This window comes from Rhipicephalus microplus, chromosome 3 (genome assembly GCF_043290135.1).
Source record: "Rhipicephalus microplus isolate Deutch F79 chromosome 3, USDA_Rmic, whole genome shotgun sequence".
Taxonomy (NCBI): domain Eukaryota; kingdom Metazoa; phylum Arthropoda; class Arachnida; order Ixodida; family Ixodidae; genus Rhipicephalus; species Rhipicephalus microplus.
In genome coordinates, this window is record NC_134702.1 from 32007937 (window position 1) to 32025535 (window position 17599).

The 17599-nt window shown below is 45.3% G+C and overlaps 1 protein-coding gene across 1 annotated transcript in view; it reads right to left on the reverse strand.

Moving 5' to 3' along the window:
- The window catches only part of LOC119176968 (beta-hexosaminidase subunit alpha-like), a 33607-nt gene that overhangs the window by 10213 nt on the left and 5795 nt on the right, over positions 1-17599 (reverse strand). Inside the window, exons 6-10 of the mRNA XM_075889193.1 lie at positions 17068-17166; positions 14576-14714; positions 12301-12493; positions 11063-11219; positions 7975-8170 (exon numbers count right to left, since the gene is read on the reverse strand). Of these exons, the coding sequence (XP_075745308.1) occupies positions 7975-8170; positions 11063-11219; positions 12301-12493; positions 14576-14714; positions 17068-17166 (784 nt within the window). The remainder of the gene's footprint in view (positions 1-7974; positions 8171-11062; positions 11220-12300; positions 12494-14575; positions 14715-17067; positions 17167-17599) is intronic.

Sequence of the window (17599 nt, forward strand, 5' to 3'; positions counted from 1 at the left end):
GACCGGCACACTGTTGAGGGCCGCATATCTGCGCCTGGCCGGCACCGTGTTTTTCGCGTACGCCAACGCCACTACCAAAACCTCCTAACAAGCTTCACTTACAAAACGCTTGCGCGTTATAGCTCGGAACCGGTGTTGAGACGTATATTTTGCTGCATATGCAGAATAATATAATACCTGCGGTTTCATTTGAGAAAACCTGGATAAGATTACGAGGCACGCCCAAAGGCATGGACACTATAGGGAGTGCGAGCCCTGCGACTACGGTAGGGTGGGGGGGGGGGCGCAAAGTTAGCTTATTCATACGGTAGGGTGGGGGGGGGGGCGCAAAGTTAGCTTATTCATACGTTGACATAATAGGGAGGGAGAGCAGAAACCTGGAGGCTTACAAAGAAGGTTCAGCTTAAATTTGGAACGACGCAGTGATCGATGGAAAGGAATATGATGGGTGCAAACCAAAGACACAAGAACAGAGCAGAGTATATCAGGGAACGAACCGGTGTTGAAAACATCATAGTTGAAATCAAGAAGAATAAATGGTCATCCATGGGCAGGGCGCGTAGCGCGAAGGCAGGACAACCGCTGGTCATTAAGGATCACAGGCTGAATTCCAAGAGAAGACAAGCGGGTGAAGGGGAGACAGAAATGTAGGTGGGCCGATGAGATTAAAAAGGATGCAGGTATCAACGTTACTAGATACTTTTTTCAGTTTGCAAACTGCGGCGCCGCGAGTGTCACCCTTCCCTGTACCGGTCAAAAAGCCGCAAGCGCGCCCCCTCTCGGCGGTGCCGTCTCACAACGGCACCGACGCTGTCAGCGTTGGCGTGATCTGCATGGTGCCGGGTGTTTTTTAATGTCTTCAACTCAGTCATCGATTTCCCTGTGAGCTACACAGCTCACATGTGTCATGTGACGGTTCTTGAATGTGAGAAAACATGCCTCGCTGCTTTGTGACTGGTTGCCGAAGTGGGTACGATTCGACGAAATCCGCGGCCGAAAAGAGACATTTTTTCAAGCCTCCCGCTTACGAGGTGCGCCTTCAGAGATTTCAACCATAAATTAGAAAGCAAGGAAAAGGTGGCTGTAGCAAACCAAAAAGCACGTCTCCTGTAACTCTGGCTCTTGCCTTTGAAGAAAAGTGGCTTCCAGTTTGTTTGTTTCAGTGTTCAGTAAATTGTGTTTAATTTGACTTTGTTCAGTGTTCAATAAATTGTGTTTAATTTGACTTTGTGTTCTCGTCATCTCGCGCATTTTATAGCCTTAAAAAGGCCAAATTTTTATTGAAGTAGTTCGGTATCTTTCTTCTAAAATAATGCGAATCATACGATTCAGTTATCTGGAACGAACAAGTCGTTCTGGGCTTTACACTTTAACATATCCGGCGTCATTAGATGGCTGTAGTGCGTGGCTTATCGTACAATAATATCGAAGGTTCTACGGGCCAAAACCACGATATGATTATGAGGCACGTCGTAGTGAAGGGCTTTGGAAATTTTAACCACCTGGGGTTTCTCTAACGTGCACCTGAATCGAAGTGCATAGCATAGGAAGATCAAATGGTCCCCTTAGGCGACAAAAGGGGTTTACTTCAAAGTACTTTACTTTTGCCCGTGTGTCACAGGTATTACCTCGGTTGCTGAGGAAGGGCACTTGGACAGGTAGACAGACGAGCCGATGAACGCGTTCCCTGTAGGCACTTGTCTTGCACAGTTGCTGCAACGCAACTAACTTTTTGTGTGGCTTGCCATAAGGTATTCGTTCTCCGCTTCAATGACACGCGCAATCACACCGAAACTCGCTCAATAATTGCAAACAGGACTTCTCTTTGATGACATAGAATACGACAGATTTACTGTTCGTGTCCGTCCATCCTTCTGTCTATCTGTCGGTCCTGAACGGAGCAGTATATGTTCTCTAAGCAAGTCGGTTGTCAGCCCATAACTCAAATATGCCCTACGTGGTGCATCGTTATTTGTGTCGTCCTTTTGTTTCATAACCAGACACACAGATGATTTGATATCGTAAACTCTGCTTTTATTTAGTGCTTGTAGAGAAAATGTGTATGAACTCCGTATATGTGGTCGGAGCCGTGTATGATTTTTTGTCTTATTGCTTTACTCTAGGCCCACTGCGAGGACACAAGCTTCCAGCAACGGAGGCAGGATGGTTTGAAGACACAAGGCCAGATGCAGTTTGGATGCTGTTTGCAATAAAATCTGACCTGGAAAAACTTGATTTGTCCCTCGTTGCTCCACTTTGCTTTTCTTCTAGCCTAATATGCAGGCTTGTGGGCATAGGGGGAGGGCAGTGTAATGTGATTGAATGCCCTACTTTTTCGGGCAATGCTTACAGCTTATAAGGTTTTTAAGCAGTCATTGTATAGATTCGTTCGCAGGAACTAAGCTTGCTGTAGGAAATTATATTTCGGAGAAACGCAATGTTTGGGGTATGAGAAGCAGGCTAGCTGAGCTATTCGGTTTACAGAGAACATCGCGAGCTACCCGGTTGTTTGTTCTGCCTTCCCTGTCGTTACGAGTTCTATCATATGAACAGCGCGGTTTCGAGCCTTGCACTAAGAGGCCTTTGAGGTATTTGCAGTGCTAAGGTGAATATGCTTCATGAATGGCGCGCAGACATTGAAGTCCATTCATAGTGACATCGAGGTTCTCCCCCTCGCAAATATAGGCTCCCTAAATAACCTCACTCCGCCAATGCGGTGGGTCTACCAAGTGGGAGAAACGAACTGTTTTAACGGTATTTTATACAAACTCGAGTCACGAACATGTCTTTCCTGTTCTACCAAACCACGGCTAACTTCAGAAAACAACCCTTCAGACTTCAGCCCTTGCTATACAAAAAAAAAAAATCCCTCTTCTCGTTGAAACCGACGCTGCCGTCAATGTAAATGAGCGACCACTCAGAACCAACATGGAGACCCGTCAAGTATGGGGGCCCTTTTAGCCAGTTCTAAGCAACCATAATCGGAGTTGTCACCACCCTAAAACACGAAGACGCGCGCACATGAAGGCTCCCTAAGTATATGGCAGGACGGGCGCCTGGCGTCGCAACGCCGGCGAGCACGCGCACCACGGCACGCCGAATGCATTGGCGTCTTGACTGTGGCATGTAGTCACGTTTTCACATGACACACATCTCATGATTACCATTTTTGCACCAGTCACATGCTTTTGTCATTCATTGATGTCACGTAATACCAAATTTGGAATGTGTGAAGCTAGCGAAACGGCCGCGAGTGCATCATGAGTGTGGCATGCAGTCATGTTGTCACATGACAAGCATGTCGTGATTATTATGTTTGTATGTATCATTTGTTTATGTCGTCCATTCGCGTCACGTAATAGCGAGTTTGGTACATGTGAAGCTAGCGAAACGGCCGCGAGCGCATCATGAGCGAAGCATGTAGCCATGTTGGGCATGACACGCATCTCATGTTTATCGTGTTTGCACCAGCAACATACCTTCGTCATCTATTCACGTCTCGTAATACCAAATATGGTATAAGTGAAGCTAGCGAAACGGCCGCTTGCGCATCACGAGCTTGGCATGTAGTCATGTTTTTACATGACACACATGTCATAATTTTCATGTTAGAATCTGTCGCTTGTGTTCGCCATGTAATCATGTCATACCATACCAGTTTTGCAACATGCCATGTGAATGAAACCACCGCAAAAGCTGCAGGACCATGAAATGTAAATCATAACATTCATGACATCCATGTCATGATTTTCATGTTCATCATCATCATCATCAGCCTGACTACGTCCACTGCAGGACAAAAGCCTCTCCCATGTTCCGCCAGTTAACCCGGTCCTGTGCTTGCTGCTGCCAATTTATACCCGCAAACTTCTTAATCTCATCTGCCCACCTAACCTTTTGTCTCCCCCTTACCCGCTTTCCTTCTCTGGGAATCCAGTTAGTTACCCTTAACGACCAGCGGTTATCCTGTCTACGTGCTACATGCCCAGCCCATGTCCATTTCTTCTTCTTGATTTCAGCTATGATATCCTTAACCCCCGTTTGTTCCCTAATCCACTCTGCTCTCTTCTTGTCTCTTAAGGTTACACCTACCATTTTTCTTTCCATTGCTCGCTGCGTCGTCCTCAATTTAAGCTGAACCCTCTTTGTAAGTCTCCAGGTTTCTGCTCCGTAGCTAAGTACCGGCAAGATACAGCTGTTATATACCTTTCTGTTGAGGGATAGTGGCAATCTACCTGTCATAATTTGAGAGTGCTTGCCAAATGTGCTTCACCTCATTCTTATTCTTCTAGTTACTTCAATCTCGTGGTTCAGCTCCGCGGTTATTACCTGCCCTATGTAGACTTGGTCTTTTACAACTTGAAGTGCACTATTACCTATCTCGAAGCGCTGCTCTTTTCCGTGGTTGTTGTACATTACTTTCATTTTCTGCAGATTCATTTTAAGACCTACCTTTCTGCTCTCCTTGTCTAACTCTGTAATCATTAGTTGAAATTCGTCCCCTGAGTTACTCAGCAATGCAATGTCATCGGTGAAGCGCAGGTTACTAAGGTACTGTCCATTAACTCTTATCCCTAACTGTTCCCATTCTAGGCTTCTGAAAACCTCCTGTAAGCACGTGGTAAATAGCATTGGGGAGATTGGGTCCCCCTGCCTTACACCCTTCTTGACTGGTATTCTGTTGCTTTCTTTATGAAGCACTATGGTAGCTGTTGGTCCCCTGTAGATTTCTTGCATGATGTTTATATATACTTCATCGACGCCCTGATTCCGCAGTGTCTTCATGACGGCTGATATTTCTACTGAATCAAACGCCTTCTCGTAATCTATGAAGGCTATGTATAGTGGTTGGTTATATTCTGAGCATTTCTCTATTACCTGATTGATAGTATGAATGTGGTCGATTGTTGAGTAGCCTGTTCGAAATCCTGCTTGTTCCTTTGGTTGATTGAATTCTAATGTTTTCTTTACTCTGTTAGCAATTACTTTTGTAAATAGCTTGTATACTACAGAGAGCAAGCTAATCAGTCTGTAATTCTTCAAGTCCTTGTCATCTCCTTTCTTATGTATTAAGATGATGTTAGCGTTCTTCCAAGACTCTGGTACTCTTCCCGTCAGGAGACACCTCGTAAACAGGGTGGCTAGTTTTTCTAACACAATCTGTCCTCCATCTTTCAGCAGATCTGATGTTACCTGATTCTCACCAGCAGCTTTTCCTCTTTGCATGCTCTCCAAAGCTTTTCTGACTTCTATCATTACTGTTGGGGTGTCATCTGGGTTACTGCTAGTTCTAATAGTATTAAAGTCGTGGGTGTCCCGGCTACTGTACAAATCTCTGTAAAACTCCTCCACTATTTTAACTATCCTATCCATATTGGTAGTTATTTTGCTTTCTTTGTCCCTTAGTGCATACATCCGATTTTTGCCTATCCCAAGTTTCCTCTTCACTGCTTTGACGCTTCCTCCGTTTTTCAGAGCGTGTTCAATTCTCTCCATGTTATACCTTCTTACGTCGGATACCTTACGCCTATTAATCAACTTCGAAAGCTCTGCCAGTTCTATTTTGTCTGTTGTACTTGAGACTTTCATGATTTGACGCTTCTTAATGAGATTCTTCGTTTCCTGGGAAAGCTTGCCAGTGTCCTGTCTAACTACCCTTCCTCCAACTTCCACTGCACACTCCGTAATGATACTCGTCAGATTATCATTCATTGTATCTATGCTAAGGTTGGTTTCCTCACTAAGAGACAAGTACCTGTTCTGAAGCGAGACTCTCAATTCCTGTACTTTCCCTCTCAGTTCTAGCTGATTGATTGGCTTCTTGCGTATTAGTTTCTGTCGTTCCTTTCTCAAGTCTAGGCGAATTCGAGACCGTACCATTCTGCATCACTGCGTCACTGCATCGTACCTTGCCAACCACTTCCACATCCTGCACGATGCCTGGGTGTGCACTCATTATAAAGTCTATTTCGTTTTTATTTTCGCCATTAGGGCTCCTCCATGTCCAGTTGCGGCTTCTTCGTTTTCGGTAGAGAGTATTCAAAATCCGCAAATTATTGTGCTCTGCGAATTATACTAGTAGCTCTCCTCTGGCGTTTCTAGTACCAATGCCATAATCTCCTACTGCCTGGTCTCCAGCCTGCTCCTTCTCTACCTTTGCATTAAAGTCTCCCATCAGTATTGTATACTGTGTTTTTACCTTACTCATTGCCCATTGCCCATTGCCAATTCTCCAGAGAAGGATTGGCCACCCTGGTGCAGTATCTGGCCACTACCTCCCACATGCATACGGCAATGATTTTCATGTTACGACTAGTCAAATATGTTCTTCATACAGTTATGTTATTCCATACCAAGTTTGGTATTGATACCATTATCGAAACGGCCAGAAAGGCTAAAAGTCGTAGGTGGCTAGACAGACAGACAGACAGACAGACAGACAGACAGACAGACAGACAGACAGACAGACAGACAGACAGACAGACAGACAGACAGACAGACAGACAGACAGACAGACAGACAGACAGACAGACAGACAGACAGACAGACAGACAGACAGACAGACAGACAGACAGACAGACAGACAGACAGACAGACAGACAGACAGATAGATAGATAGATAGATAGATAGATAGATAGATAGATAGATAGATAGATAGATAGATAGATAGATAGATAGATAGATAGATAGATAGATAGATAGATAGATAGATAGATAGATAGATAGATAGATAGATAGATAGATAGATACGCTCAAAGTCGCCGAAGTTCGCCAAGAAATACTTCGCATTTAATAAAGAACCGCCGCCTAGGCGTCTCTCATATCCTGAATAGCTTCGGGACGTTGAGCCCCACAAACCAGGCCCCGCTGTGCTCTTTCCTGTCTCCCTTGTGTTTTTTTTTCTTCAATTTTGTGCAGCAATTCAATTTTTTCAGACCCCCCAACCCAACTACGCCCTCATTAGGAGAAACTCCGTGATGACGTAGAGAACTGGACAGAAAATAACACAAGAAATAACAATAAGCAATCGTATCTTTGGCAGCGTGCACTTGTTCAGCACTAGACAATCTCGGTGTCGACTCGAGGTACCATTGCAAGGAACAAGTAGTGTACTTATGTTAAAATAAACGGTGTAAAAGCAAATTTGGTTTGAAACAGGTGAAGAAAAAAGCGCTCATTTTGATTAAATATCACGCACAAAAATCGCGAGACTGTAACCACGGCACAGATTGCCATTTTTATACCTTTTATAAGCGGCAGTCGCCTTTGACCAGGGGAACTGAGGATCAAGTGGCATGAGCGACAATATATATATCATAGTCCATTCCCTGTGCAGGCCACGCCGACTGGTGATAACTGGGGTTATGTAAGCTCGTTTTAATCGCAGGCATGAGGACAAAACCATTTGCTCGCCTACAGCTTCTTGCTAGATTTAAGTCCAAGACTGCCCATGCTAGTGTGTCACCTGACGGCGCATGTCATCTGTGAAAGTGTACAGATTCACAGCAGAGAAATAAAAGCAAGCACGCCAAATATTGATGATTTGCGGGATAATCCTAGTATTTAGGTGGGGACGACGGACATTGCACTATTAATATGTCTAGTAGTTACATCCAACGCTCTGAAATAGTTTTCTAAGAGCATTGGCCACGTCAACAAAGAAAAAAGTACTTGTCCGAGCATGAACCTCTCGCAGAATAATGGCGACCCCCCTCTCCCTCCCCTGTACTTCTTTGGGGAGAGTTTGTATTTATGAGTATGCTCTAAGCGACTACAGTTTGCGGCAAACTTAAAAGACGTCGTAGGTTGTGACGCTATCTGCGTCACATAACGCACAAGGACGTGAAGAGGAGCCTACAGCAAAATTTTTTTCCCCTTCCATTCACGTAACGACACTGTGCGGCCGCGACACATATATTTTGGAAGCCGTCATTATCCGGTCTCTAAACGAAACAGGAGACACACAAGCTCACCATTGAAACCACGAGGATCACACTGGTAGAGGTCCTTCCAGTCTGGGCCAGTCTCGATGTGGTTCAGGTACCAGCAAGCCGATACAACCATCTGGTAGCCCTTACGTGCGATAGTCCTGGCGTGGGTCTGCCACGGCGTCGCATATTTATATCGTGGTCCTCCCTTCCAGATTACAACAAGAGTATCGTCTGCCGCCTGCGCAAATCACAAATATGAGAGTGAAATCAAATTCAGTTCAGCCATGACGTTTTTTTCTTTCGTACAGCTGTGTAATCAATACGTACGTATCTTCACTTTGTCTCACTTCATGACACTCTTCATTTTGTGACGCTCGGACATCGTATGTACATATGTCACAAAACGAGCGCTCAAAAAGGGCGCGCCGCCAAATTCTCGCGACGAAACGCCGGAGTGTCGCCGTGAGGTCAACGATTAAAAAAAAGAAAACAAACATCCAAAGACTCCCGGGCGCGCGACTCTCTCCCTCGGAAGCGTGGGTTCGCCGACGAACCTCCTCACCCCACATCGGCACCCGAGCAAGCCCTCGAACGTTCCAGATGGAAGGGGCGGGGTGATGCCGGGTTGAGTCATCCGTCGCGGACGTCATTCGAACCGTCTCGCCCTCTCCCTAGCCTTCGTTGCGTATCGCGCCGACGAAATCACGAGAACTTTCTGGAATCTCGCGCAGAAGGTATTTAATCGAGCAGCCGAGATGGGAAAGCAGGAGAAGACGGAAGTTATCGCCAGAGCGCGTAGGGATTCCGCCGTGTAGTCGGCGAAGGTTTTGTCCATAGAGACAAAGCAGGAGAAGAAGAGGATTTCCACCCGAGGGGTGACGACTCGAGCTACAGGCAAGAGTGTGTGTTTACCGCTATCGAGCGAAGACGCGTGGCAAAAGCTGCGTGTGTGAAGCCGACGTGTTTCCGGCGAAGAAGTTTGAAGCTTGGAGAGTGGCCAATTGAAGACGCGAGGTTTGCAGCAAGAGAAACTTCGGCGAGGTTTCCTGGAAGCGAAACTTCGGGGGCAGCGGAACGACAACAACGCTGGACTTTGAGTGAGTGATTCTCGGAAGAGTATCATCGTACTTTTGTTCCAAGAACTTTGGACTGAATAGGTTTTCTATCTCTTAGTCTTAAAGTGTCTTGGTTGTTCAATGCATGCGACTGCATTGTAGAGCGTATTGTTGTCTGTGTCTGTTGTTTCGAGCGTGGCTGATTGTACTGTGTAGTACGTTGTTTGATTGGTGACATATTGTATTCAACGATTGTTGAGTGCGCATATTTGTGTATCGTTTTTATCTGCCATTATTGAGAATATAATTTTGTTGTGTTTATCAACTCTCGGCTCTGACTTGTTCTTTGGGCCACAGCCGGCGTCCGCTGGCGCGCCAAAAAGGACCACTTCTAAATTGTCCACGCTTTCGTGGTGCGGTTCGGGGGGCCGATACTTCGGCCTTTTGAATTAGCCCGGCGATTGCCTCTCGAATTAATGGGACCCGTGACAACATACAATAACTACAGCTGCCAAAAGTTAGGCCAGAGTTCTGAAGATCTGTGGCTAGGCGAACCAGTAACCACGCATACCATCATGATGATTATGAAAAATGGTTGTTAAAACGGCAGGGGCATCGGGGAAAAAGATGAAGCAATATTAGCGTGCGACAATTATCTGTAACTCGGCTCATGATTGACGGATTCCACATAAAAGAACTTACAATCAGATTGGGTGAGTTGGCGAGGTTCCATGATAAAAATACTAAACAGCGCTTAGACACAAAACGCAGGGGAAAAAGACACACACGGCGCTGCAGTTCAGCGCCGTGTGTGTTTATTCTTTCCCGTGTCCTGTGTCTAAGCGCGGTTCCAAGTTCTTATCATGAATTTTAAACACTTTTGTGGCTGTCGGTTCGTGAGGTGATAAACTTATTTAATTAATCTTTTCAATGATTACTTAGAAAAGTACTACAGGGCCCCTTTAAAAAGACTGTTCCGACCTGAACCACGCGAGTTTACATTCTATTGCATGATTCCAGTAGCGTAGAAGTACGCTGATAACCGCCAACTTAAGCTTCCTCATAGGCCCTTATGAGCACCTCGTACTTCGAGAAAAGTAGGATTGGTATCTCGTATCACACACACTGTACTAGTACAAGCATTATTGAACAAATCAATGAGCCCATCATAACTGACGAATATGGACATCTATAGTTGGCAAATCTTTTTAACAGCGGAGCTGTTTAAGTTATGAGAACTCGTGTTTCATGTTCGCGAAAACTATAGCACCGTCATGAACGGCCTCTGCTCTGCGACGTTCGCCTGCATACCAAGTTCCCCGCTTACGATCACCCCACGAGATATCACAGTTGAGCTAGAGCGAAGGCTGGGCGTGGGTCGCGTTTTCCCATGACCCGGTTTCGGTGTTAGAGCCGCTTTCCTCGTTAGCTTCGTAAAATGGCGCGGTAGGGTTAGAGGGAAGACATCTGTCGCGTTTGATTCAGTCCCTGTTGCGGTGCGATTTTAACAAGGGATAGAAATAAATATAGAATAAAGGGTATAGATAGAACAATAAAGAGATAGAAAGAAAGTGATAGCAAGAAATAAAGCGACAGAGGGTGAGAAAGAAAGCGAACAAAGAGGAAAAAGATAGAAAGAGCAAGAAAGAGAAGGCAACAAAAAGAAAAAAGATGGAAAGAGAGATTCAGAAATAGATATAGAGAAAAAGAAAGAAATGAAAATAAATAGAGACGAAGAAGATATAGAAAATCGGCGACAAAGAGAAAGACAAAACAAAAGATAAACAAAGGATAAAAAGAAAAAAAAACAAAAAAGGCTGCCCAGTTACGTTGTTGGTTGTACTGCCTTGCGTAAATGTAATAAGTTGCGTGTGTTTGCTCTTTCTCTCTTTTTTCTTTCTTTCTTTCTTTCTTTCTTTCTTTCTTTCTTTCTTTCTTTCTCTTTTGTAATCGCGACAGTACGAAATCACGGTCGTGTACTGTACGCCGATTCTACGTCTGGCCAATTACAAGTTCCGCGAAGTGGCGCACTGCAGGCGATTCGCCAAGAAGTACAGAACTCGTGACAAGCTTACGTTGACGTTGTTGCCGATGGGGTCTTGCCAGACCATGTACTTCGCGCCCAGTTCTCGAACGTTCGCCAGTGTCCTCTGGACATAGTACTGTTCCAATTGGCTCACTGTACGGAAACCGTGCTCCTTCATGAACTCCGCAATCTCGGGACTTGATTCCCTGTGCAAAGTAATGAGCGACTTTCAGCAGGCGTCATGTCCAACCAACAACGCCAGTTTTCGTTTCCCAAGAGCGTGGGTTGCTTCTAAAATGCTTCAATGTCACTGTGTGCATCCGCTGTATATCAACCCTGTACTGTGGCAAAGAACATTGCCTGCGGGCAAAGTGCTTTTGAAGCACATTGTCTGTATAAAATGTATTTATTATATACGCGGATCAAATACATTAATGTTCGCTTCAACATAAATACTGGGATTACGATCCCGAATTAAGCTATGCGTGATTGAAGCATGGATTTAAGCGCGCAGTGTAACATGATGACGGCCATCATGATGATTATGATGCTCAATGGCTTATGATATTGCGCTTGTCCGTGCATATGACAGGCATCACAACAAAGGGGATGCAGAGGAAGCTGACATATTAACGAAAAAAAAAAATGTTTGCCCTGTCGTGTGCACGAAGCAAGCGTTTTCGTACACGGTTTTCATGAGCGAACGTTTTAATCAATGCTATCGCCGAACCAGTTTTTATGTCAAAACACCTCAGAGCTTGTATATCCTTCAATCAAAGGTATATGCGTGATATTTGAGCGCCCATTATGATTTTTCATAAGGCACATAGACACCAAACGAACGTTTTCTAACTTTTGTTCATCACGACGTGAAATCAACAATGTCATGAAACATCGAACGCAACAGCCCATACCAGTTATCACGCGCATACGTCTACGGTAGTACTGTTCGTTGAGCTGTTAAACATGCAAAATAACAAGGTTAACAGACCAATGCGGCTGCACCGAAACCCACCCTCAAAACAATGTATGCATGAGCTTAAGAATTACCTCTCATAGATTGATGCCACGAATTCAGTTAAGGTATTAAGAGGTACTTTGTGAGAACGGAAGAAAATTCTTTGATGCTTGAATACGCGTGATCAAATGTTGAAAGCATTTTCTTTTTTTACGTTTTGCTTCTGTTTTGACAGGTCTGCAGGAATGGAACAGATTAGGAAGGAAGACGTTCAGTGTTTTTGGGTGAATGAGAACGAAAGCGTGCTAACTGCAGCGTCATATACGTACCAGCAGGAATAGTACACTTCATCCATGCCTAGGTGAATGTAACGGTCTTTAAAGACTTCAATGACTTCTCGAAATATATTTCTCATCACATCGTAGGTGTAGTTCCGGGTTGGGTCTAGCATCTCGAATGCTGCATGCTTCGTGTAGTGTGGATTTCCACGAATACGATTGAAGTAGCATGCTGTCAGAATATCTGGAAGAGACCAAAGATTTTGAGAGCTAAGTGGCACTTTACCGTAGTCGATATAAAGCTTATTGCGTGACTAGATTAACAGATAAAAAAGAGCATTTGCAGTGCTTATCCTATACGTAAGATTGTTCTACTTTTAATTGTACCGCAAGGTGTTTATAGAACTGCGTTCCCAAAACATGAAGGTGGTCCGTGGATCAGCTGTACAGAATCGTCCATCGTGCATGAATGAACAAAGCAACTCGGCATGCATTTGCAGTAGTGGCGTAGCCAGGAGTAATACCCCCCCCCCCCCCCCCCGCCTCCGAACTTTTTCTTCGCTGTGGTATAAAGGGAGAAAAATTACCATTTAAAGCATGCCCCCCCTCCCCCTCAAAATCAAGTGGGTGCCCCTCCCTCCAATTTCTGCTAACGCCCCTGATTTGTAGATACCTTTCATTTTGAAAGGATCTTCCGGGCGTGTATTCATGTCAGACAAAAAAAAAATAATCAAACGCGTCAACTTCGAGTGTGTTGTGTATGACAAAATTATTGAAGCTGGCTCACTATACGCGAGAAAAAGAGTTCAGTGAATTTGTAAACTCGAAAATGAAAGAAAATTGAGAGACAGAAGCAGAAATCGTGAATACAATGGTGGGAACTAACAACTAAAGTTTGTTTGAGAAAAAAAAAAAACGTATCCTCCAAAGTCCGTGCAGAGCCTTCGCCAAAGCACCCTATACTGCATCACTGCGTCGGTGCTATCTATGCAAATCACCTCCGTTTCAAGAATATCACACTTTTTCTAGGTCAAAAACACATAGGCTGCGCTTACACATTTTTTTTCCGGGCCAAGTTTCCAAATACGGTATATACAACTCAAGTAACTCTGGCGCAGCATTCTAGCCTTATCAAAACAGATACATTTCCAAATAGGGGTGTACAACTGCACAGCCTACAATGTAGTGGAAGGTTAACACCAGAGCCACGAAGGGTAGAAGATTTGCATGCTCCCGCAAACGAACCTTGATACACCGACCAGATTGTCTAATGTATAACTGATCACAACTAAGCAAAATGCTATATACACCACACATGTGCCACATGCGCGTGAATGGTGTATGTCGCAAGGTTCACGTTACATATGAATGGATGAATGAATGTTCATTCCAGCGAAATACAGGACGACGAAGGAAAAAGAAAGAGCCACGTTTATGCATTACAAATGCGATGAAAAATGCATCGGCGGCGGTTTCGTGACTTCGTTGCTGAACTTCCGTGGTGATTACATTTAAAGGTTCACGCAGTCGTGACTAATCAACAAGTGCCGACACTTGCGCTTGAAAGAACAGGCCACCTCGGCCTTCGCTTTGCGTTGGGACATACGCAAGCACGACACACTCGCGGCACCTGCATCTCCAATCAGCCACGTCGTCTAACTATACGATGGTTGAAACTCCTTTGGCATTTGCCGGCCACGGCTTGTGAAACCGTAGAGAGAGAATGGGCGTCGCTCTACAGGTATAATGCAGGTAAAAGAGCCATGTACACGTCACTTCCTGTCAACCACTATAAACGGACCGATAGTCTCATATCCTTACAGATTCTTTTGTTCTAAGGTTGGAGGCTGGTCGTTTTGATATGACATCACCGTATAGATTGTATAGCGCAACGAAAGACAGAACACAAGGAAGGTACACACACAACAAAGAGTTATCAGGAAAAAAAAATGAGCTGCGATCTTCCACCAATGCCAACCCCCTAGTGACATACCCCCGTATTCACAAACGCTCCTGGACTCGACTTTCACCTTTCACTTGTCAGAGTTCAGCTCTGCGTCACCGCTCGGCTGAAAATGACGCTGCGTTATTCAAGAATTGCAGCAGACTTTTGCTGATATGCAGTGACATGCCATGCCTATAGATGGCGCTCCTGTCGGTTTTCTTAAGTGAAGGAGAAGCGTCGAGTGAAGGGAGGTTCTAGAATACGGGGGATAGTCACTCTACTGAGGTCAGGCGGAGATATGAAGGATGATGCAGAATTTCCGGTTATCACGCCGGGAAATACGTTTCCTCGGTGCTTTTGTACAAACTTGACGGGCCTTACCGGGGAATATCTTTCCCAAGGCTTGCGTGTGTCCCGGAGTGTCGATCTCGGGTATAACGCGAATTCCACGCAATCGAGCGTACTCGATGACGTCCTGGACGTCTTTTCGACTGTACACGTGCCTCGGGGAATAAGCACTCTGCGCATAACACGAAAACGAGAGGTATGTGCCACGCTCAATGATAGCGAAAGAATAAAGCCCAGATTCAGGCGTGACATGCTATGCTCCAGTGCAGACGTGCTACTTCATTGAAAACAAGTGAAATGGGCGCGAATTAAGACGGATACACAAAGGCGGGGCAGACAAGGACATGGACGAGGTCCTTGTTTGGTTCGTCATTGTGTGCCCGCCTTCATTTGTGCTAGTTTTATATTGTCGCAAGACGCAAGACCCAATAGCCCAACAGTCTGCCCAACATTGTTATCTCAGCTGAAGTTCCCAGTCAGTTATCAATAGACACGTACGCACAAAAAATATTAACACGCTAACGTCTAAGTTCGCGCGAAAACACCGTAACAAGCTGAATGTTAGTTTAATAAAGCATGGGCTGGCGCTTTGTTCCGTATAAGTCACGGAAGTACTACAGCAGCACCTTACAAAGATATAGGCATATATATTATCCGCGTCAAATGAAACACGAACATCGGCAAGCCTGGTATAGTGCACAGCGTCAGCTTATGACCATGAACAGGGCACGCTGTCGTGAATACCCGCTCTGTTCGACGCGTAGTCGATTCGAATCCCAGCGCTGATCACCAGTTGTCGCGGATCTCTGTGCTGTTCACCAGTAGCAGCTTCGTATCCCAGCGCTGAGCACCCGTTGTTGCCGACCGGGGTCTACCCGGTCTCTTGTGGTAGCGTGGCGTAACTTCGGGTGGAGGAAACGAACGCTGACAAGGTGGGGATATGAAAAACAAAGAGGTTTATGGCACTATTTACAATTATTTACAGCATGAGGTTAGAAGTTTCACAAACCACGAGCGTGGTGGTTGAACCGTTATATAGTTCATAGCGACGTCCTATACACTCTGCACAGACGTTTTAAACCCTGTTGGCCTTCTCCTCCTTGATTGGAACGTCAATCACTCACACACAAGACACCGTCCACAGGGCATAATTCAGTAGCACATGGTCCGCCGAATAGTTATTGCCCCTCTTGACGCAATGCTCTGAGGATAGGGGAAATGGGGTTCTCTCCCGGAACAATTTCGCGGTTGGGTCGCTTCTTCCGCCTTTCCCTGGAAGGGCAGCCAAGGAGTAGACACTTGAATCGCGGAGACACGACCTGTGCGGTCGGTCTGCTTCTCCGTCTCGCTAAACAAGCCGGCTCGGAGGAACTGCTTGTGGGGACATTGGCTCGCGAACCGTCTTCTAATCTCTTCGTCGCTCCCCGCCACGGGACGCTGGTTTCAAGAGAACTGGTGTTCCAGGCGTGGGAGCGCTGCCCGGCTACGTTTCTCAGCGACAGCCTGGCGCCTACTGACGACGGTCATAACAACGCATAGATGCGCTGAGTTGCCCAACAGGATGCGCGCGCCTGTCAATGGTAATAAATGGATGGTGCACACTATATCATCACGAAGCCTTGCCGCAATGCGAGTTTCATTTCACGCGGATAGTACATTTTACTCGCGCTACGCTCTAGCTCTTCCCAGTTATAACTATAGCCGCGAAAGAACCACTGTGCAAATATTTGCAAAATGCAGCGTTTTGTTTTGGTGAATACAGGTGTTGCATGCCACAACTTTTACGTGTCAAGTAAACTTCTGAAAAATGAATTCACAGATATGTGATCGAGTACAGTGCGGTACGGTCACTCTCGTGCAGTTAGAGCAAAGAACCTAATAATGGGAACATTCCAGGCGCTTAGATTAAGAACTGCATAAAAAAAAGTGCCGCCATATCCACGAAGTGAATGATGATGAGTGGGCGAAGCTCCGGAGGTAAACCTGGTAAACCATGAATCCTCCGTACATTTTGCCCACTCGATTTTATTACAACGCTCCCCCTAGCGTACGTCGCCGCACTAAATCGAACGATTGCCTTCCACTAATGACACGCGCCATATGTGACATCCTTCCTATTTTATAACATCTCGCATCTTTCATCATCAACTACAAGTAACGCCATCTAGTTTATAACATCTTACATCTTTTCATCATCAGTAGAGCATACACAGCATATACAGTAACTCTAATCATCAGCTACAAGTATCCCCATCTAGTGAACACTGCAAGAACTAAACGAGAGGTGGCTACATACAGGGGACGTACGGGCCACGCCTTAAGGAGCTTCGCCCCTAAAATATTTAGATGCCCTACAGCTTACTTTTGCGAACCTCTGCGAACAGATAATACTAAGGAAGGAGATAAGGACTAGCTTCCTGGTGAAGTCTGTCAGCTTCTTCGCGTTATTATATAAAACCAGACATTTATGCATAATTAATTTATGGCCGCGTTGAACAAGCAGTGCGTGAGGCGAGCTTCTATACCTGCGTCAAGTTTGGGTAAGTGGCCATTTCCAGTGGCCACGACTGGTCGTCGACAAGGTGCCAGTGGAAGGCGTTGAACTTGTTGTACGCCATGGCGTCCTGTGAAGCGGAGACGAGGCACAAAACTCAAGCTGTAACACTGATACACTGCAAATGACAGTTCATAAGGCATGATGCGTATGCGGTGTTAAGGAGGATATAGCTTATACGCCGTTCGTAAGAGCTTAAGAAGTTTTCCATTAGGCACCATCAGTGTTAAGCTTTGCCGCGTTTCGAAGATTCGGCGTCATTTATCATGTTTTGCAGATAAGGTTCGGCTGGTCCATGGTATATGTATGCATAAAATAAAACTTCGAGATCGTACTAAGCACTGAAGGAGCTCTCTATTAAGAGCCAACAGTGTAAGTTCTGCCGTGTTTTAAAAATAATAAATCATTTACTATAGATAATTCTTCACAGATAAGGTTGTGCTTATCCATGGCATATGTATGAAATAAAAGCACAGAGTACACACGTTAGTTCGCGAAATTAG